At 43.3% G+C, this 23521-nt stretch overlaps 1 protein-coding gene across 3 annotated transcripts in view; it reads right to left on the minus strand.

Annotated features, from left to right (window-relative positions):
• Positions 1–23521, minus strand: part of taf1 (TAF1 RNA polymerase II, TATA box binding protein (TBP)-associated factor) — a 142248-nt gene that overhangs the window by 67359 nt on the left and 51368 nt on the right. For all 3 annotated transcript variants that reach the window (XM_078211472.1, XM_078211473.1, XM_078211471.1), the window contains exons 15-20: positions 18628–18801; positions 10451–10624; positions 10111–10215; positions 1466–1666; positions 1234–1375; positions 534–664 (exon numbers count right to left, since the gene is read on the minus strand). In XM_078211472.1, the coding sequence (XP_078067598.1) occupies positions 534–664; positions 1234–1375; positions 1466–1666; positions 10111–10215; positions 10451–10624; positions 18628–18801 (927 nt within the window). The remainder of the gene's footprint in view (positions 1–533; positions 665–1233; positions 1376–1465; positions 1667–10110; positions 10216–10450; positions 10625–18627; positions 18802–23521) is intronic.

The raw sequence follows: 23521 nt of genomic DNA on the forward strand, positions 1-23521 counted from the left end.
TTTCGGCATTAATCCCAAGATCAAAGGTTAAAAACTGAAGGACCAGTTTTCCATCAATCCAGAAAACCATCCCTATCACCAAACCCAACAGCTTCTTAAAATGCAATCCTCATAGAAATTACTCTTTGAATTACAATTAATGTTTCCGAAATATAACTGGAGATTCCATTGTAGAGATTCAACACAGTAACGGGAAATATACTAGAAGGCCCTAATAAATTTAAATGCAGAACAGTATGACTCAGATATTCCCATTAAATATTAATTTTGGTGTAATGTTAAGCGGACTAAATCAGTGTAAACTTAATTCACTTTACAAACGGACTCTTAGACAAGTCAGTGTAAGTTATATACAAAGCACTGTTCAATCTGCATTGGAATGCTATTTTTAAAAGCTTATTCTGCAAACTGCGCAGAAAACAATGATCACTGTATTCCTAATATTATGGGAATTCCCAATGCAATCTGGTTAATGCTGTAATCTTAAAGGCACAGTCAGTGGATTTAATCAAGAATACAATATTCCACTTCACCTTTAAACGTTGCTCTGCTGCTAACATACTGTAATATGCACAGCACTGCTCTGGAGAAACCATGGCTCGAATCTCTTCCTCTGTGGGTAATCGGAAGTCTGGTTTCAGCACCCACCAGTTTGAATCCATTCCTTTAGAAACAGATGAAAGAAATATAATTAGCATGCATAAACAAGGTGGACATTTCATGTTTTTGTGGCGACACAACAGCAGAGTCTTATACCATAAAAGTTACATGTATGTATCACTGTATACATGTCATGATAAACAAAAGCAAAAGGTTTTTTGTTTATATTTCCTTTCAAGGGATATGGGCATCGCTGGCAAGGTCAGCATTTGTTGATCATCTCTAATTGCCCTTGAGAAGATGGTGATGAGCTGCTGCCTTGAACCTTTGCAGCCAGGTAATGTAGGTGTACCCAAAGTGCTGTTCGGAAAAGGAGATCCAGGATTTTGATCCAGCAATAGTGGAGGCACTGTGATATAGTTCTAGGTCAGAATGGTATGTGGCTTGGAGGGAACTTTCAGGTGATTGTGTTTCCATCGTTATTGAACTAACATGACAAAGGTATTTTTTATTACTGCAGTATCACAACAGCCTGCCTTGCATTACTGTAATAATACCAGCAGCACTGCAATTAAACAAATTAAACTAATTCATCACTGTCCTGCCAATGTGTGGACATTCAAGACCTTGTACCTGTTCGTTTGAAATCGGCACACAGTTTTAACCGTTTCCTGATGCTGCTCTCAGAGTGGGAGGGAAATGCTTTCTTTATGTCCTCCATGCGGATTCGGCGTGGGCGATCCTTACTTTTCCAGAAAAGGCGATAAATAAATACCTTCAGAAAAATAATTAACTATTACATACACATCAAATCCTATAAAGGGCGCAAATTTACAATTAACTCAACTATGTACAATAAACGTACCTGAAGAAAGTCTCGCACATGAGTGTTTGCACGTTTTGAGTTTGGACCAGGCACCTCATAGAGTGGGCACTGTTGACCGACAACAAAAATATCAACCAATTCTCGAATATGATATCCCTGGCGAGTTCGGATAATCAGCAAATCAGTTTCTGGCATCTTGTGTAGGTATATTGGACAGCGAAAAAGGTTGTTTTCAAATGCCTAATAATGAAAAAGAACCCCTTAATTAAAGGTCTTCAATTCTTGATTTACACTTGAGAGAGCTCAGTTTGTTTTAACCGTTATTCATTCAAATTTGCTGACTTATTGGTCAAGGCAGAATGCAGTTCTGAAATTGAATGACATTTAACTTAGAAAGTGAGACTTTTGTAACACGAGAAGCCCAAATAAAAAGACCCAAAGTGCCGGATACCACCAAGATTGAAATGAGGACCGAGTTAAGTTAGTAGTGAAGCCAAGTTTGAGATTTTACAAAAGCCTTTTGCTGTCAAGCAACTTGCAATAATGATGGATTGAAATTTGACTGCAAACCACATTTACTATCCACACCCTGTTCAGGCATTCACCTGGATTTTGCTTTCACTGACGAGACTCTGATCTCATCTGAACTTCTGGGTTCCTCTGCTGCAAGAATTCCGTTAGAACTACTTGAGATTTTTCTGCTGCAGAGCTTCTGTTCCAAAACTGGGCTATGCAGAGATCTTTGCCTCCCATCGAAAAGTAATCCTCTTTTACTAGAGGTTACTGCTGAGGTTTAATTCCACTAGTTTCTGGTGTTATGGTGGAATTAAAGTGATGGACACAAAATGATTACCTGGCACACAAAATTGTTACCTGGGAAGGGACATTAAAAGGTACTGGCTTTTAGCACAGACAGTTACACAAAAAGTTAAAACTTGCAGTATCTGAATTGCTGCAGGAAGCTGGTCAGAGCTTGAGGCACTTTAAATAAGAGCAGACCCAGAACAATGAGTCTGATAATGTCAGCCACAGATGGGGACATAAATACATAAATGTAACAAGATCAGCCACTGAATGTATATATCGAAACCAGTCATTGATAGAGGACATAACTGCATAAATGTATCCATTCTATGAACAATGATATGTTAACTGTCCATGTCCGTACCTGTCTGCTTGTAACGATGTGTTAACTATCGATGTCCATATCTGTCTACTCAACTTGTAACGATGTGTTAACGGCTAATGTCCGTACTGCCTATCGTCTAAAAGGTATAAAAATGATCAACTACCATTGTGTAGTTGAGAAGGTAGCTGCCAAGTACTGCGGAGTACCAGTGCTTTCTCCCAAAGCTTTGACCGAAATAAAACTGTATTGTTGAAAACTCCAAGTCTGACTCCGAAGTGGTAAATTTCCCACAACACTGGATTAAACTCCACTGGCTCTGAGGTTGGCTGGTTGCTCCATGAGCCCTCAGGCTGTTCTTTGCAGCTCCCCTGTTTTCCAAGGCATTAAAGTGCACCTCCGCTGTTTGTCTCACTCAACTTCATTCCTCAGATATTTTATTGAACGCAACTCCTTTAAGAGTAAAGTTTATTTCTTAGTCACAAGTCAGGCTTATATTAGCGCTGCAATGAAGTTACTGAACTCCATTACTTCCTGAATCAATTACCACTCTTGCATTGGATTCATAGATTCGTAGATGTTTAGAGTACAGAACGAGGCCATTTGGTCTATTGTGTCCACGCCAGACAACAAGCACATGACTACACGATTGCCATTTTCCAGCAGTTGTCCCATAGCCCTGGAGGTTATGGCATTGGAAATGAATATATACATACTTCTTAAATGTTATAGGAGTTTCTGACTCAACCACCCCTTCAGGTAGAGTTCGACTCCCACCACCCTCTGGGTGAAAAAGTTTCTCCTCAACTCCACTTTTAGCCTTCTACCTCTTACCTTAAATTTGTGCACCCTCTACTATAGGAAAAAGTGTCTACCTATCCATCCTGTCTATGCCCCTCAAAATCTTATACACCTCTGACAGGTCCCCTCCCAAACTTCACTGTTCCAAGGAAAACAGTCCCATCCTATTCAATCTTTCCTCATAGCTCGGACTCTCTAGCCCAGGCAGCATCCTGGTACATCTTCTCTGCACCCTCTCCAGTACAATCACATCCTTCCAATGTGGTGACCAGAATTGCGCGCAATGCTCCAGTTGTGGCCTAACCAGTGATCTATATAATTCCAGCATGGTTTCCCTGCTCTTGTATTCTATGCCTTGGCTAATAAAAGTATCCCAGATGCCTTCTTAATCGTCAGTACTTTCCAGGGTCCTATCATTCATAGTGTGATCCTTTGCCTTGTCAGCTCTCCCCAAATGCATTACCTCACTTTTCCGGGTTAAATTCCAGTGGAAATCTGGGCATTCAAAGATGATGTTATTTATCACTATTGACCTCCCTACCAATTTCCATGTCTTCTGCGAACTTCTTCCTCATACACTACCCTCATCAACATTCCAGTTTATGTATCAAAACTTTGATAAATTTTGTTAAACATGATCTTCCCTTAACAAATCTATGCTGACTATCCCCGATTAATCTGTGTCTATCCAAGATATATTCTGCCCCTCAGAGTTCTTTCTAGTAACTTCTCTACCACCATGGTAAGACTGACTGGCCTATAATTTCCTGGATTATCCCTCCCTTTTTTAATAATCGGTTTCTGCAAGATCCTTGTCAATAGAATATGGTCCAGGAGGAAGCTGATTTCAGCACAAGGCTTTAGGGGAGGAATGGTGGTTAATCAGGAAAGCAACAGTTTGATTCTGTAGATGCCCTGGTACCTACATGATAAATTCTCAGTACTTTGACAATTCTTCACTTAAACATTATTCTTCTATTTCAACCTTAACTCATAGTATAATCTTGCTTCTAAGTCAAAGTAAAAATGTTCTGCCTTCAAGCCCTACCTCAGGCTTAAGTTCTTAATCAAGATTGACATGACTGCAGAACTGAGAGGGCACTGAATTGTCGGCAATGCCTGCTTTCTGTTGCAATACTAAATCTAGATTAGGGCATTAATCAAAGCAGAGCAGAGATGTCCTCCAGAACTAGGCCTTGTGTAAAACTGAAAGCCTGGGGACATCTGATTATTCATATGGCTACAGAAAGCAAGGAATGGAGGAATAGTTTTTCATTATTGCCCACCTGGCATCCTATTCATTTGCAAATGGAGGGTGAACAGATGAGGAAACAATTAGATGCAATAAAGAGAATACAATTAAAATAAAATAGAAAAATTAATGCTAAAAAATGCAAAGAGAAAAACAAAAATAAAGCCAGCATGCAAAATATGTCTGAAACTTTTCCCCTTCAAGGTGATCATTTTACTGTACATATCAACATTTACTATACCATTTAAAACCCCATTCAATTTTGCCTGCATCATTAACCCTTCTTTCTCATGTAGGTTTCATCTACTAATTGCTCTTCCTTGATTTCAAAATCTTTATTCGGGCCCTTAAAACTTAATCAATCTACAGAAACCATTCCATTGACCAATTTGTGTTGGATTTGTACAGGTGAGGGCAGCAGAGCGGCGAATGTGATTGGCGGTTGCAGGTAACATTTGCATAGGTGCAGTCACTGCGACCAGAAGGTGGGTTTCCGGGAGACACCTTCCTACTTTGAGTGAAGGCAAGTGTCCTGGTGAGGGCAGCGGAGCAGCGAAGGTGATTGGCGGTTGCAGGTAATATTTGCAGAGGTGCAGTCACTGCGACCATAAGGTGGTTTGTGGAGGAGCTGCTGTGAAGGGACAGTTAAACCCCAAACACTACTTCAGTGTTTCCCTCCGTACCTCCTCCTCGAACCAAAAAAAAAGTCGGTAGGAGGACCACAAGCAAGGAAGAAGTGAGTTGAGTGTCTTTTATTCTTTTACCTGTATAAGGGCCATATGGCAGCTACGGCAGTGGTATGCTCTTCCTGCCAGACGTGGGAAATTAGGGAGCAATCTAGTCTCCCTGACAACATTGTCTGCAGGAAGTGTGTCCAGTTGCAGCTCCTCACAGACCGCATTGTTTGGTTAGAGCAGCAGGTGGATGCACTGCGGAGCATACAGGAGACAGAGTGTGATAGACACTAGTTACAGGGAGGTTGTCACACCAGAGGTTCAGACAGGTAGATGGGTGACCGCCAGGAGAGGCAGGCAGGTAGTGCAGGAGTTCCTGTGCCTATTCCCCCTTCAAACAGTATACCGTTTTGGATACTGTTGAGGGAGAATAGCCTGTCAGGGGGAGATACCAGCAGCAGCCAGGCCTGTGGCACCACAGCTGGTTCCACTGTGGGACAGGGTCGGGCAAAAAACAAACGAGCAGTAGTAATAGGGGACTTGCTAGTTAGAGGCACAGACAGATGTTTCTCTGGCCGCAATTGAGACTCCAGGCTGGTGTGTTGCCTTCCTGGTGCCGGGGTCAAGAACGTCTCTGAGAGACTGCAGGACATTCTTAAGAGGGAGGGTGAACAGCCAGAGGTCATTGTACATATTGGTACCAACGAAATAGGTAGGAAAAGGGATGAGGTCCTGAAGTGTGAATATAGAGAGTAAGGCAGAAGGCTAAAATGCAGGACCTCAAAGGTAGTAATTTCAGGACTACTACCAGTGCCACGTGCTACTGAGAGTATGAAAAGGAAGATTAGGCAGATGAATGCGTGGCTTGAGAGCTGGTGCAGGGGGCAGGGATTTAGATTTTTGGATCACTGCGATCTTTTCTGGGGAAGGTCTGACCTTTTCAAGAGGGTCGGGTTACACCTGAACTGGTGGGGGGATTTGCCAGAGCCACTCGGGAGGGTTTAAACTAGTTTGGCAGGGGGGTGGGATCCAAAGCAGTAGGGAGACAGAAGAGAAGTTTGAGGACAGCACAGAAGTTAAAAAGGGCACATTAAATAGTAAAGGCAGTGTCAGTAATCCTAGTAACAGACAGATCAGGCAAAAGCAAGACCGAAAGCAAGGGAAGTCCAGATTAAACTGCATTTATTGCAATGCAAGAGGCCTGACGGGCAAAGCAGATGACTCAGGGCATGGATGGGGACATGGGACTGGGATATTATAGCAATTACTGAAACATGGCTAAGGGAGGGGCAGGACTGGCAGCTCAATGTTCCAGGGTACAGATGCTATAGGAAAGATAGAACAGGAGGTAAGAGAGGAGGGTGGGTTGCACTTTTGATTAGGGAAAACATCACGGCCGTACTGAGGGGGGATATATCCAGGGGTACGGCCACTGAGTCTATATGGGTAGAACTGAGAAATGAGGGGAAAATCACTTTGCTAGGGTTGTACTATAGGCCCCCAAATAGTCGGCGGGAAATTCAGGAGTAAATATGTAAGGCGTCCAGTTCTGGTCGCCGCACTACCAGAAGGACGTGGAGGCATTGGAGAGAGTGCAGAGAAGGTTTACCAGGATGTTGCCTGGTATGGAGGGTCTTAGCTATGAGGAGAGATTGGGTAAACTGGAGTTGTTCTCCTTGGAGAGACGGAGAATGAGGGGAGATCTAATAGAGGTATACAAGATTATGAAGGGTATAGATAGGGTGAACAGTGGGAAGCTTTTTCCCAGGTCGGAGGTGACGATCACGAGGGGTCACGGGCTCAAGCTGAGAGGGGTGAAGTATAACTCAGACATCAGAGGGACGTTTTTTACACAGAGGGTGGTGGGGGCCTGGAATGCGCTGCCAAGTAGGGTGGTGGAGGCAGGCACGCTGACATCGTTTAAGACTTACCTGGATAGTCACATGAGCAGCCTGGGAATGGAGGGATACAAACAATTGGTCTAGTTGGACCAAGGAGCGGCACAGGCTTGGAGGGCCGAAGGGCCTGTTTCCTGTGCTGTACTGTTCTTTGTTCTTTGAGATTACAGATGGCTCCAAGAAAAATAGGGTAGTAATAGTCGGAGATTTTAACTTTCCCAACATTGACTGGGACAGCCATAGTATTAGAGGGTAGGATGGAGAGAGATATGTTGAGTGTATTCAGGAGGAATTTCTCATTCAGTATGTGGATGGCCCGACTAGAGAGGGGGCAAAACTTGACCTCCTCTTGAGAAATAAGGAAGGGCAGGTGACAGAGGTGTTAGTGAGGGATCACTTTGGGACCAGTGACCATAATTCTATTAGTTTTAAGATAGCTATGGAGAATGATAGGTCTGGCCCAAAAGTTAAAATTCTAAATTGGGGCAAGGCCAATTTTGATGGTATCAGGCAGGAACTTTCAAAAGTTAATTGGGGGAGTCTGTGGGAAGGCAAAGGGACGTCTGGTAGGTGGCAGGCTTTCAAAAGTGTGTTAACCAGGGTTCAAGGTAAACACATTCTTCTTAGAGTGAAGGGCAAGGCAGGCAGAAGTAGGGAACCCTGGATGACTCGGGATATTGAGGCCCTGGTCAAGAAGAAGGAAGAGGCACATGACATGCATAGGCAGCTGGAATCAAGTGGCTCCCTTGAAGAGTACAGGGGGTGTAGGAGTAGAGTTGAGAGAGAATTCAGGAGGGCAAAAAGGGGACACAAAATTGTTTTGGCAGATAAGGAAAAGGAGAATCCAAAGAGCTTCTACAAATACATAAAGGGCAAAAGAGTAACAAGGGAGAGAGTAGGCCCTCTTAAGGATCAACAAGGTCATCTATGTGCGGATCCACAAGAGATGGGTGAGATCCTAAAGAATATTTCTCATCAGTATTTACTGTTGAGAAAAGCATGGATGTTAGGGAACTTGGGGAAATAAATAGTGATGTCTTGAGGAGTGTACATATAACAAAGGAGGTGGTGCTGGAAGTCTTAAAGCACATCAAGGTAGATAAATCCCCGGGACCTGATGAAGTGTATCCTAAGACATTGTGGGAGGCTAGGGAGGAAATTGCGGGTCCCCTAGCCAAGATATTTGAATAATCGATAGTCACGGGTGAGGTGCCTGAAGATTGGAGAGTGGCAAATGTTGTGCCTTTGTTTAAAAAGGGCTGCAGGGAAAAGCCTGGGAACTACAGGCCAGTGAGCCTCATCTGTGGTGGATAAATTGTTGGAAGGTATTTTGAGAGACAGGATCTACAGGCATTTATAGACGCAAGGACTGATTAGGGACAGTCAGCATGGCTTTGTGGAAAATCATGTCTCACAAATTTGATTGAGTTTTTTGAAGGGGTAACCAAGAAGGGCAGTGCAGCTGATGTTGTCTGCATGGACTTTAGCAAGGCCTTTGACAAAGTACCGCATGGGAAATTATTGCATAAGGTTAAATCTCACAGGATCCAGGGTGAGGTATCTAAATGGATACAAAATTGGCTTCTGTCAGTTGGTTGTAGAGTTGTTTTTCAAACTGGAGACCTGTGACCAGTGGTGTGCCTCAGGGATCAGTGCTGGGTCCACTGTTATTTGTCATTTATAGTAATGATTTGGATGAGAATATAGGAGGCATGGTTAGTAAATTTGCAGATGACACCAAGATTGGTGGCATAGTGGACAGTGAAGAAAGTTATCTTCGATTGCAACAGGATCTTGATCAATTGGGCCAGAGGGCTGACAAATGGCAAATGGGGTTTAATTTAGACAAATGCGAGGTGATGCATTTTGGTAGATTAAACCAGGGCAGGACTTATTCAGTTAATGGTAGTGCGTTGGGGAGAGTTACAGAACAAAGAGATCTAGGGGTACATGTTCATAGCTCCTTGAAAGTGGAGTCACAGGTGGACAGAGTGGTGAAGAAGGCATTCGGCATGCTTGGTTTTATCGGTCAGAACATTGAATATAGGAATTGGGATGTCTGAAGTTGTACAAGACATTGGTACGGCCACACTTGGAATACTGTGTTCAGTTCTGGTCACCCTATTATAGAAAGGATATTATTAAACTAGAAAGAATGCAGATAAAATTTACTAGGATGCCACCGGGACTTGATGGTTTGGGTTATAAGGAGAGGCTGGATAGACTGGGACTTTTTTCTCTGGAGCGTAGGAGGCTGAGAGGTGATCTTATAGAGGTCTATAAAATAATGAGTGGCACAGATCAGCTAGATATTCAATATCTTTTCCCAAAAGTAGGGGAGTCTAAAACTAGAGGGCATAGGTTTAAGGTGAGAGGGAAGAGATACAAAAGTGTCCAAAGGGGCAATTCTTTCACACACAGAGTGGTGAGTGTCTGGAACAAGCTGCCAGAGGTAGTCGTAGAGGTGGGTACAATATTGTCTTTTAAAAAGCATTCAGATAGTTACATGGGTAAGATGGGTATAGAGGGATATGGGCCAAATGCGGGCAATTGGGATTAGCTTAGGGATTTAAAAAAGGGCGGCATGGACAAATTGGGCCAAAGGGCCTGTTTCCATGCTGTAAACCTCTATGACTCTATATATTAACCAAGAGGAATGATTCCTACTGCACCCAAATGCAGCATAGATTTTTTATCCCAAAACCTTTAACTTAATTCCTGAGAACGATAAAAGTGGCTTTCAAGACTAGCAAGTATACACTGTAAAAATAACTAAATAAAAAAGACTATCAGCTTTACACTGTCCAAACCAGTGGTGGCAAAACTATAAACTTGAATACGAATGACAAATTATCAGGGAAAAGCAAAAATGAAAGCACTGAAGATGCTTTAGATGCTCAACACTTTGCGTCCGACCCTAATGCATGTCGTACCTGCAATAACTGGCCAGGGTGTAAGGATCCAAGGAATGGAGATGTGTGGCAATAAACTGTCTCACCATATTTACAGTCCGGTGCACCTGGATCCTTGCCTGGTTTCTATAATGGAATAGTTACAATTCAACAGGATAAGTAGCACATACAATAGACTCAAGATATCAAACACACAATCATTTGAAAATAAATTTAAATATCACATTTAGTCAAAGACCAGTTTGTTTGTACAGTAGTTTGGATCATGGATTTTTGTCAATTATAGAATTGATATGCTCAATACTTGTGCAGTTTTAAAATTCTTTACTGTAAAATATTTATTTAGCAAAATTCAACTCACCCGCTTGTAATAGTTTTTGATTTTGGTTGCCATTCCAACTTGCATCATAAGTGGTGGATATTCTTCACTGTACTCGGCAAGAATGAGGTCACCATCTTTACCTGTCAGATCCTGAGGAGTTCGCATGAAGAACATTTCTCCACCACCAGAGGCTTGACGCTCTTGTTCACGCATCTAAGAGCAAAAACATACATCATCCTAGTCGATTCTGCAGTATATAGGAACACAGTATTACATACAGTGAAGAAAATCTCAAGACAATTATGCCAATAAACTGGTGTTACAAACTCCTTTCACCATCCATTGCTGACTACCAATTTCCCTTCCATCAAAAGCTCAGACCAATTCTATCTTTCACTTGATCTATGTTTTTACACATCAACAATGAGGGGCTTCAGTTACATGGATAGGTTGGAGAAAGCTGGAGTTGTTCATCATAGAGGTTGAGAAGAGATTTGTTAGAGGTGTTCAAAATAATGAGGTGTCTGGACAGAATAGATCAAGAGAAATTGTGCCCACAGGAGAATGATTGAGAAGCAAAGGGCACCAACTTAAGATGAACGATAGAAACACCAAAAGAAACATGAGGAAAACCATTTTTATGCAGTGAGTAGTTAGGATCTGGAATATACTGCCTTAGAGTGTGATGGAGGCAGGTTCAATTAACACTTGCAAAAGGGATGGGATAATTAACTGAAGAGAACAAAAATTGCAGAGCATCCAGGAAAGCCCAGGGCACTGAGACAGCCCAGGGCACTGCGACGACCCAAGTTGCTCTTGCAGGTAACTGGCATGGACGCAACTTGCAAAATGGCCTCCTCCTGCACTGTAACATCTCAAGATTCTGTTGAAGAACAGCCAGTGGAGGTTGGTTGGAACAAGGCCAATAAGTAATAATAGTGCAAGAATACCAGTGTCAGAGTTTTGCTTATGTTGGAATTTATTTAGGTATGATCTTTGAAAAACCTTGTTTGGAGAAATCAAATTTGCAGGTGAAGAAGATGTGGATGAGAATCTAAGCAGCATTGGCACTAAAGCAGGAATGCAGTTCAGTGATGATAGGTGGATACATAGGATATTTATTTGAAGCTCAGTTCAAGATCACACAAGAGACTGATGTTGCGCCCATCGAACAAAGAACAAAGAAAATTACAGCACAGGAACAGGTCCTTCAGCCCTCCAAGCCTGCACCGACCATGCTGCCTGACTGAACTAAGACTCCCTGCCCTTCCGGGGACCATATCCCTCGATTCCCATCCTATTCATGTATTTGTCCAGACACCCCTTAAAACGCACTATCATATCTGCTTTCACTACCTCCCCCGGCAGCGAGTTCCAGGCACCCACCACCCTCTGTGTAAAATACTTGCCTCGTACATCTCCTTTAAACCGTGCCCCTCGCACCTTAAACCTATGCCCCCTAGTAATTGATTCTTCCACCCTGGGAAAAAGATTCTGACTATTCGCTCTGTCCATGCCCCTCATAATATTGTAGACTTCTATCAGGTTGCCCCTCAACCTCCATCGTTCCAGTGAGAACAAACCAAGTTTCTCCAACCTCTCCTCATTGCTAATGCCCTCCATACCAGGCAACATCCTGGTAAATCTTTTCTGTACCCTCTCCAAAGCCGCCACATCCTTCTGGTAAACTGACGACCAGAATTGAACACTATATTCCAAGTGCGGCCTAACCAAGGTTTTATAAAGCTGCAACATGACTTGCCAATTTTTAAACTCAATGCCCTGGCCGATGAAGGCAAGCATGCTGTATGCCTTCTTGACTACCTTCTCCACCTGCGTTGCCACTTTCAGTGATCTGTGTACCTGAATATAATTGAAATCAATTTGAATAAAAGATTGGGGATTGTGCTGGAATCAAGGACTGCACCACACAGTCTGTGGTAGGACGAGAACAGCATGGTTTTGGCTTTGCCAATAAATTGGAACTAATATTTTGCTTATCCACCATTTGATGTCAGATCATATTCAAACAGCACTTCAATTAAGAATAAGCATGGAGAGGTAAAGCTAGCCATATAGTAATACTTATTATTGCAGAGGTGCCAAATGAAGGTGAGGAATAGGTGAATGTCAGAGATAAATGCATATGAGCACAGATGAGACACAATTTCAGGACATGTTCCAGCTATGATAGGACAGGTAGGAGTGGAACAAGGAAAGAGCAATCGCATTAAGGTGGACCAAAGAGGAAGATGGATGCTGAAGAGCCATCTTCATTAATGGAAATGAAGACATCATATAACCTTTCAATTGGGGTTAGAGGTGGAGATTAAGTAGACAAGCAAAGGAAGAATAGAGAACTTTTAGGATTTTCCAAACCCTCCAAGGTGATCCAAGAGTAGGAGGGATGATACAATCAAGTCAAATTTGATTGTGATATGTGCTTAAGCTTGCAACTTTAGTATCTAAGTAAGCAGAGAAGGAGTTTGTACAGGGATATTAGTAGGCATTAAGGAGTCAAAAGTTAAAGCAAGGGAGCTGTTTAGCAGATTAGAACATAGAACATAGAACATTACAGCGCAGAACAGGCCCTTCGGCCCACGATGTTGCACCGACCAGTTAAAAAAAAAAACTGTGACCCTCCAACCTAAACCAATTTCTTTTCGTCCATGAACCTATCTACGGATCTCTTAAACGCCCCCAAACTAGGCGCATTTACTACTGATGCTGGCAGGGCATTCCAATCCCTCACCACCCTCTGGGTAAAGAACCTACCCCTGACATCGGTTCTATAACTACCCCCCCTCAATTTAAAGCCATGCCCCCTCGTGCTGGATTTCTCCATCAGAGGAAAAAGGCTATCACTATCCACCCTATCTAAACCTCTAATCATCTTATATGTTTCAATAAGATCCCCTCTTAGCCGCCGCCTTTCCAGCGAAAACAATCCCAAATCCCTCAGCCTCTCCTCATAGGATCTCCCCTCCATACCAGGCAACATCCTGGTAAACCTCCTCTGCACCCTCTCCAAAGCCTCCACATCCTTCCTGTAATGTGGGGACCAGAACTGCACACAGTACTCCAAGTGCGGCCGCACCAGAGTTGTGTACAGTTGCAACATAACGCTACGACTCCTAAATTCAATCCCCCTACCAATAAACGCCAAGACACCATATGCCTTCTTAACAACCTTATCTACTTGATTCCCAACTTTCAGGGATCTATGCACACATACACCTAGATCCCTCTGCTCCTCCACACTATTCAAAGTCCTCCCGTTAGCCCTATACTCAACACATCTGTTATTCCTACCAAAGTGAATTACCTCACACTTCTCCGCATTAAACTCCATCCGCCACCTCTCGGCCCAACTTTGCAACCTGTCTAAGTCTTCCTGCAAACTACGACACCCTTCCTCACTGTCTACCACACCACCGACTTTGGTGTCATCAGCAAATTTGCTAATCCACCCAACTATACCCTCATCCAGATCATTAATAAATATTACAAACAGCAGTGGCCCCAAAACAGATCCCTGAGGTACACCACTTGTAACCGCACTCCATGATGAATATTTACTATCAACCACCACCCTCTGTTTCCTATCCGCTAGCCAATTCCTGATCCAATTTCCTAGATCACCCCCAATCCCATACATCTGCATTTTCTGCAGAAGCCTACCATGGTGAACCTTATCAAACGCCTTACTAAAATCCATATATACCACGTCCACTGCCTTGCCCCCATCCACCTCCTTGGTCACTTTCTCAAAAAACTCAATAAGGTTAGTAAGGCACGACCTACCTGCCACAAAACCATGCTGACTATCACCTATCAATTCATTACTCTCCAAATAACTATAAATCCTATCCCTTATAATTTTTTCCAACATCTTGCCGACAACAGAAGTGAGACTCACCGGTCTATAATTCCCGGGGAAGTCTCTGTTCCCCTTCTTAAACAATGGGACAACATTCGCTAACCTCCAATCTTCTGGTACTATACCAGAGGCCAACGACGACCTGAAGATCAGAGCCAGAGGCTCTGCAATCACTTCTCTTGCCTCCCAGAGGCATTGACAGAGATGAGAATGCCTTGGAGTTGGGAAATAACTGAAGGAGATTTGAAGATTAGAAAAGGTGAAATAAAGGAATTTTTTCAGGGGTGAAGGTAAAGTTGGAGCTAGACAGCGATATGTAGATGATTCAGGAGATGTGTATCTGATTATAAATAGCCTCATGAGTAGCCAAAACCTCAGATGTGGGAAGTCATGAAGATCAATGCAATGTGAAATTGAAAAAGATGAGGTTTTAAGTATAGATTTAAAAAAGCATAAAGTCACTCAGCAAAGCCTTCAAAATGAGAATTTAAAAGAGACTTCATTCACACTTGGAAGGGCAGTAAACAATGTTAATTTAGTCGGACAGCTGTAGGAGTGGAAGTTCGTGAGGGACTCAAGTGAAAGGAAAATGTTAGAGAAATATTAGAACAGGCTGAGATGAGAAATAGAGATGAGGGTTACACCACTGTCTTGGCAGTTTGGACCAAGAACTTGAGGGATGAGTAGCTAAATATATCAAGTTCAATGAGAGGAGGGAGTCAATATTAGCATGCTAGGTTTCAAACAGGCTGATGATATCAAGAAATTGTTTAAGATGCAAATGATGGGGGGATAAAGACAGTTGATAGGCCAATCGAGAGTGGGATGGTATAGGAGTCCATCAAGGTCTGAGATGAAGAGCTGGCTGGATTAAATTTGAAGAGCTTTACTTCTGAAGTGGATGGGATGGGATTTTTGCTGCAACTTGGGATTGAGGATTTACAGTTATTGCACTGAGAAAACCAACAGTGGGTACTATGAAAAAAAACACCGACACTGGCTTATCCAGCAGGTACCATAGCCTGGGACAGCAGCAAGAAATGGGTAGGTTTGAAGACTGTGGGAAATATAGCACAAAATGTTGTGGGAATGTGAGAGTGCCTGAAACAAGAAGGTAAGAGACAGAGCAGAGTGGAACCACCAAACAAGCGTGAGGAGGAACTTAAATTTCCAAATGCACTCAAAGGGCCTGATTTTACCATCAAGTTGCACCCGTTTTCGGGCGCGAAAACATGTTAAATTTGGGCACGAGATGAGTAGCGCGATCCGCACCCGCCTCTGCGCTGGTTCCCCCTTTACCAAGGCTTGAAAATGGCTGCAATCGGGACTGCGCCCAAAATGAGCGCGACAGCCGGTTAAGTGCATTTGCATGCATTTAAATTGACTTAATGGGTTGCATGCCCAACCTTACCGGCACTTCCCCTTTTATCACTGCGCTCGCTCATCCAGAATCGGAGCGAAACAGACATGCTCCACAAAAGTCTGATTTGGGCGCTCCAGTTAATGAGGAGGCAAGTGCCGAGCATCCGACGGCTCTCTGCTCGAGATCAGTTGGGGGGGGGGGGGGGGGGTTCCGCTGCCACTCTGCCTGAGATCAATGGGGGGAGGGGGGTCCACTGCCACTCTGCCCGAGGTCAGTGAGGGGGAAGGGGGAATCTGCTGCCATTCTGCCTGTGATCAGTGGGGGGGGGGGTCCGCTGCCACTCTGTCTGAAATCAGTGGGGGAGAAGGGGGGAATCCGCTACCACTCTGCCTGAGATCAACGGCGGGGGGACGGACGGTCCGCTGCCACTCTGCCTGAGAGCAGTGAGGGGGAAGGGAGGAAGGGGCTGCAATCAGTTTGAGTGGCGGAGGGGATGGGAGAATAAGGGGGTCAGTAATGTTGGAAGCATGGGGCAATGTCTGTGGGGGCCAGGGGTAGGGGGTGATCCGGCCTGGGAGCGATGTGGCAGGGGAACCGTATTCTATCATTTTATTTGTCTGCGCATGCACAGTTGAGACGCCAATTGGAGCTGCAGGATTTCGGGTGTGTTAAGCCCCACCCACAGGTTTCTGCAGCACAATTCAGAATCGCTGATACTTTTTCAGGCAGAACGGGTCTAAAAGTCGGATCTGAAACATTCCCAGTTTCATGTCCACCCAGCACTTAGAATCCAAACGGTAAAATAGGGCCCAATGTGTATAGATGAACACAGAGACGCCACCTTAATTCGCATCAGGTGTTCTAAACAGGCAATTCACAGAAGGTTCAAGAGGATTTCAGTCGACTTTCCATTGCCTTACATTCACTAGAATACCTAGATCCCTCTGTACTTCACTCACCTGCAATCTCTCTTCACTTAGATAATAATCTGCCTTTTGATTCCTCCTACCAAAGTGCATGACCTCAATTTTCCCCACATTAAACTCCATTTACCAGGTTTTCTCCCAGTCACCCAATCTATCAATATCCCATTGCGGAATCACAACATGCCCTTCACCTATTCTCGTATCATCTTCAAATTTGGAAACATTACATTCTGTCCTTTCCTCCAGGTCATTAATGTAAATAGTGAACAATTGTGGGCCAAGATCCTGTGGTACTCCACTAGTTACATCTTTTCACTCTGAAAAGGACTCATTTATTCCAACTCTGTTTTCTATATAACAACCAGTTTTCAATCCATGCTTACACTTCCTCCAATTCCATATGCTTTACTTTATGCACCAGCTTCTTATGCAGCACCTTGTCAAATGCCTTTTGAAAGTCTAAATACTCTACATCCATCGGCTCCCCTCTATCTGCTCTCCCTGTTACATCCTCAAAGAATTTGAGCGAATTTGTCAAACATGAGATGCTGCCGTCAAGCCAAAAATATTTTCTGCCTGTTGCACAAATGAGTAATGCCATACATGGTTGAAATATTTAAGATTCTGAATAGTACTGACAAGGTGGACATGGAAATTATGTTCCCTCTTTTGGTGAGTCCAGAACTAGGGGCACTGTTTTAAAATTAGGAGTCATCCTTGTAGGACAGAGATGAGGAGAAATGTTTTCTCTCAGAGGGTTGTGCGACTTGGGAACTCTTTGCCTCAGAAGGCAGTGGAAGTGGAGTCATTGAATTTTTATAAGGTAGAAGTATGTAGATTATTGTTGGGCAAGGAAATCAAAGGTTATCAGTGGTAAGTAAATGAGAATGCAGAACTCAACAAAAACAGATCAATCATGATCTTATTGAATGGCAGAGCCGGCTTGAGGGGCCGAATGGTCCACTTCTGTTCTTAATTCATAAGTTCCTATGAATTTCAGAGCTGCTGTGATGCCAGGTATGTAGGCTGTGCTTCCCAACAACTCAGTAAGAAGTCTCACAACACCAGGTTAAAGTCCAACAGGTTTATTTGGTAGCAAATGGTATGGTATTGTCGTATGTCGTAATGTCGCAATGGTATTTGCTACCAAATAAACCTGTTGGACTTTAACCTGGTGTTGTGAGACTTCTTACTGTGTTCACCCCAGTCCAACGCCGGCATCTCCACATCGTGACTTCCCAACAACTGACAGATCAAATGCAGCAGCACATCCCTTCAGTTGTTTACAACAGGTAAAGTACTGACCATACCCAACGAGCCTTTGCAACTATTCAGAATCCTGCAAAACATATCACAAAACCATTTTTTCTAACAGATACACAATATAAATCTATGAATTTTAGGAAGTTGAAAGCTATAAATGATGGATAGGGCTGAATGCATGTGTGGCAGGTTGATTCATCCTCCTCAATGTATACATTCAGAATCCTTGCATAATTTTTATATTATTTGGAAATAAACTCCAATGAAAAGTAAAGTTGTTGCTGTTCAGAGTTAATCTTGCTGGAGAATTTGGTGCCAGGCATGAGCAATGTTGCTGAGCTAGCACCAAATAATGCTCATATTCTGTTTCTGAGTCACAGATTTCTATTTTAAGGTGCATGATGAGCCGGATTGGGATTTATATGAATATACCTGCTCATCAAAAATGCATTCATGAAGTTATCTGAAGTACTGACAGTCTATTTCTCCACAGAGAACGGTTTGAAGGATAATATCATTTGTATTCAGACTGTACAAAAATGTTGTATCACCTTTCATAGAATCATTAGCACAGGAAGATGTCAATTGGCCCAACATGCTCATGTCAGTTTTTTGTTAAATTGTAGAACTATATTTTACACAGAAAAAAATACTTCTGTTATGTCACAAGGAGTCCATGTAATTGTTATAACATGGTGGGGAGGGGACCCCAAAAGCAAAATGAATGAGAATATTCTGATTTACAAGACGCCAACTGCTATTCGTGACTAAAATAGGTCTTTACCTTGGCTTTTTTCTTGATATGTTTCAACAGTGGGTACACAGAATGAGGTCCTGGTTGTGACAAAGCTCCAAAAGAATATTTCTTCAATGTTGGGCGGTGAGATTGTCTGAGTTTCATTGGGCCCATATGAGTTGGAAAAAATGGCTGCCGAAGTTCCACAGCAGGAATAGAGTGCTGCAACAGAAACCAGAATCCAGACCAAGTTACTAGACACAAGCACAAACTGATGTCACATACCATATATAACACTCAAGTGACAAAGCTTGACTTATAAATGAAATAGATTTGAAAGATATCAATCATCAATGCATATCTGTTCATTTTGAAAGGTTAATACCAAAGTCGACACATTCCCATCCTTAGATACTTACCTCACCTTTCAAGCAGCTACTTCCTCCTATACAAATTCTCTGACCCTTATTCACAGTCACCTCCTCAAACTTGTCATTTTACATGGCATTTCTACTCCCCGAGTCGTGAACACAGACAAGGCTATTTTTAACCACTTCCTTATATCTCTTACTACTTAAATTACCCTACTCACTTCCATTGCCACCACCTTCTGCATGCATCCTGGAAAAAAATCCCAATTAAATCTGCCCTTTTAGTGCCCCAATTGCTGAACCTTTGTCCCATCACTGGTTACAGAACTTTTGCAAGCATTGATCCACACAACCACAGTTTTACCTCCATCTTAAATGCACTTGTCTAAAGCAAGACTTTCCTCCCACCTTAGCCTCCACATTTGCCCCCTCAAATCCAAAGAGAGTAGACTTTAGTGTATCCAGTGCATAACTGGTTTAATCATCCATCACCGGATCTAACTGGACCATTCTGAGACTCTCCAGTAGGTCATGATCATCTGGATAATATCCAGCTTTTTTCAGCTTTAATACCTTTCTCCTCATTCCTCCTTCCTTGTCCCCTCCACCCTCACTAGTAATACTCATGGAGTTCATTGTTACCAAGATTGAGCTCATCCATTTGGCTGTCTTTGCCACATTCCCCTCTGGACCACTTTGACTTTGCAAACGGACACCCCATTTCTGCGATCACTTTCTTCTTCAAAGGACTTGAAACCAACACTGTCTACATTATTCCCACAACTTACTATTTAAATATCTGCAATCAGATTTCCAACTGTCACAGCACCATTACCTCTGCTGATTCCTACCTCTTCATTCACAGCTGAATGGTAGCAGCATCATCCTCAGACTGTATGTAAATTATGCCCACCTTAATTACTTCACTCAAATTTGTGTATAATTTCCTCCATATCACAGTAACTATCTCCATCCCAACAGCCAAAACCCCATCCTGGAACTCTACCTTCCTAAACCTCTAGTCTTCTGTTCACCATCTCACTATTGGCAGCCATGACATCAGTTGCCTAGGTTCTTGGCCCTGGAATTTCCTGCCCCTCTACCTATTCACCTCTGTCCTCCTTTAGGACCGTCCGTAAAATCAACCTCTTTGACCAAGCTTTAGTCACTGCGCATAGCATCTCCTTTCTTTCATTTCTTTTTGATTAGGCCTATGAGAAATATCTTGGGACATTATTTTATGTTATCGGTGCTATATAAATGCAGAGTATTATTCTTGTTGGGTGTAAACTGACCTGTCCCAGTGACTTATCAGCTTTCTCCCTCTCTTCAACTGTTTTACTCCTCCACATAGTCCCACACTATTACCCAGATATCTTGTTGTTGGATAAATAATAATCCCACTTTCTTCCTTGTGACGAGTGGTGAACTCATTTGAAGATTCTCCTTAAGCTGATCTTCTACAAAATCTTGAGGAAAATAGAAATCATAGAAATTACAGCATAAAAGGAGACTATTGAGTCCATAAAACCCATGTCAATGCTAGTTCTTCAACTGGAACTATCCACTCTCATCTCATTTTCCTGCTCTTCTATTGTATCACAACATATTCTTCCTTTTCAAATACTTAGCAATTTGCTCCATAAAGGCCTTCATGCTTCAACAACTTAATTATTGATCAATCCCTTAAAGAAATGAGACCTGTTGCATATTTAGGGTCCCTTCCCCCACAAAAAAAATCCTGCATCCTTGACACATTTCCCCACTGTGAACTGCTGCAGAAACAAAACAGCTGGTTCTACATCTCTTATTCTTCTGCCATATGTTCCTTCTGAAACACCACAACCTCTCCCATTCTTCCTGCCTCCCATTTAAAATAGTCAGTGTTTCCCATAACCAAGTTTCCTTCTCACCACTCTTTCTTTCACGTCTGCAAAGTAATCTTTATTGATTTCATTTTTCCCCTTTGCAGCCTCTTTCATGTCCACCTCATGGATTCTTTTCCCCATCTAACTTCAATACGTTATAGCTGATATCCCCCACCTAAGACATTATAACAAGATGGTAAGTAGTTGAGGCCTCAGCATTGATTCTTACAGCACCCTGCTCGTAACAACCCCAACCTGAAATGACATATTTATTCTTACTCTGTCTTCAGATCTTTGACCTTAAAAAGTCGCTCAGAAGGAGACCATTTTTCCTATTGCGCCAACCCTCCGCAAAAGCAACTCAGTCAACCCCACTCCATCTTCTTTTCCCCATAATCCTCAAAAATTTTCTCTTCAAATTTATTTTTCTCTTTATTTTTTCATAGCATGCAGGCATTACTAGCATGGCCAACATTTTTTGTCCATCCCTAACTGTCCCTCAACTGAATGAGTGTCTTCATAGGCTATCGCAGAGGGCAGTTCAGAGTCAACCCATTGCAGTGGGTCTGGAGTCATATGTAGGCCACAACGGCTCAAGATTCCAGCTTTCCTTTCCTAAAGAACATTAGTGAATCAGATGGGTTTTTATAACAATTAATGATAGTTATCATGGTCAGCATTACTGAGGCTTTATATTCCAGATTTAGTAATTGAATTAAAATTCTACCAACTGCTGTGGTGGGACTTGAATCCATGTCCCCAGAAGTGAGAAATTGATGTTAACAGTTGATCTGCCAATTCTGAAACGGAACTGATACATAGGGTAGATGCTGGGGTTTGAAATCTGGTCAGGGCAGATACTTAGAAAAGTGACACCTTGGTAATTGTTGGACTTACTGCAATCCTCCTTGTTTTTGTACAAGGTGACAATGTTTGATTCACACATGTCTTGAGGCACAGATCTTTCCTTCCAACAGAAGTTCATAGAGATGCTGCAGGAGTGCCAATTTTCCACATTTGATGATTTCAGGAGGAATGCCATCATTTCCAGGCTTTTAACACTGGTGAGACAGTCAATGGCTTTGTTGAGCTCTACTACATTGGGCTTGCTGCTTGGCTCCACAATGTAAGAAGTCTTACTACACCAGGTTAAAGTCCAACAGGTTTATTTGTTCGCAAAAGCCACTAGCTTTTGGAGCACTCGTTGCCCCTTCGTCAGGTGAGTGGGAGTTCTGTTCACAAACAGGGCACATATAGACACAAACTCAATTTACAAGATAATGGTTGGAATGCGAGTCTTTACAGGTAATCAAGTCTCAAATGTACAGACAATGTGAGTAGAGAGAGCGTTAAGCACAGGTTAAAGAGATGTGTATTGTCTCCAGACAGGACAGTTAGTGAGATTTTGCAAGCCCAGGCAAGTCGTGGGGGTTACAGATAGTGTGACATGAACCCAAGATCCCGGTTGAGGCCGTCCTCATGTGTGCAGAACTTGGCTATCAGTCTCAGCTCAGCGACTCTGCGCTGTTGTGTGTTGTGAAGGCCACCTTGGAGAACGCTTACCCGAAGATCAGAGGCTGAATGCCCGTGACCGCTGAAGTGTTCCCCAACAGGAAGAGAACACTCTTGCCTGGAGATTGTCGAGCGGTGTTCATTCATCCATTCTCGTAGCATCTGCATGGTCTCCTCAATGTACCATGCCTCGGGACATCCTTTCCTGCAGCATATCAGGTAGACAACGTTGGCCGAGTTGCAAGAGTATGTACCGTGTACCTGGTGGATGGTGTTCTCACGTGAGATGATGGCATCCGTGTCGATGATCCGGCACGTCTTGCAGAGGTTGCTGTGGCAGGGTTGTGTGGTGTCGTGGTCACTGTTTTCCTGAAGGCTGGGTAGCTTGCTGCGGACAATGGTCTGTTTGAGGTTGTGCGGTTGTTTGAAGGCACGAAGTGGGAGTGTGGGGATGGCCTTGGCAAGATGTTCGCCTTCATCAATGACATGTTGAAGGCTCCGGAGAAGATGTCGTAACTTCTCCGCTCCGGGGAAGTACTGGACGACGAAGGGTATTCTGTCCGCCGTGTCCCGTGTTTGTCTTCTGAGGAGGTCGGTGCGGTTTTTCTCTGTGGCACATTGGAACTGACAGTTCCGATGCGCCACAGCGAAAAACCGCACCAACCTCCTCAGAAGACAAACCTGGGACACGGCGGACAGATTACCCTTCGTCGTCCAGTACTTCCCCGGAGCGGAGAAGCTACGACATCTTCTCCGGAGCCTTCAACATGTCATTGATGAAGACGAACATCTCGTCAAGGCCATCCCCACACCCCCACCTTTTGCCTTCAAACAACTGCACAACCTCAAACAGACCATTGTCCGTAGCAAACTACTCAGTCTTCAGGAGAACAGTGACCATGACACCACACAACCCTGCCACAGCAAGCGCTGCAAGACGTGCCGGATCATCGACACGGATGCCATCATCTCACATGAGAACACCATCCACCAGGTACACGGTACATACTCTTGCAACTCGGCCAACGTTGTCCACCTGATACGCTGCAGGAAAGGATGTCCCAAGGCATGGTACATTGGGGAGACCATGCAGACGCTACGACAACGGATGAATGAACACCGCTCGACAATCACCAGGCAAGACTGTTCTCTTCCTGTTGGGGACACTTCACCTGTCATGGGCATTTGGCC

The sequence above is a fragment of the Mustelus asterias genome, chromosome 4, assembly GCF_964213995.1.
Source record: "Mustelus asterias chromosome 4, sMusAst1.hap1.1, whole genome shotgun sequence".
NCBI classification, from domain to species: domain Eukaryota; kingdom Metazoa; phylum Chordata; class Chondrichthyes; order Carcharhiniformes; family Triakidae; genus Mustelus; species Mustelus asterias.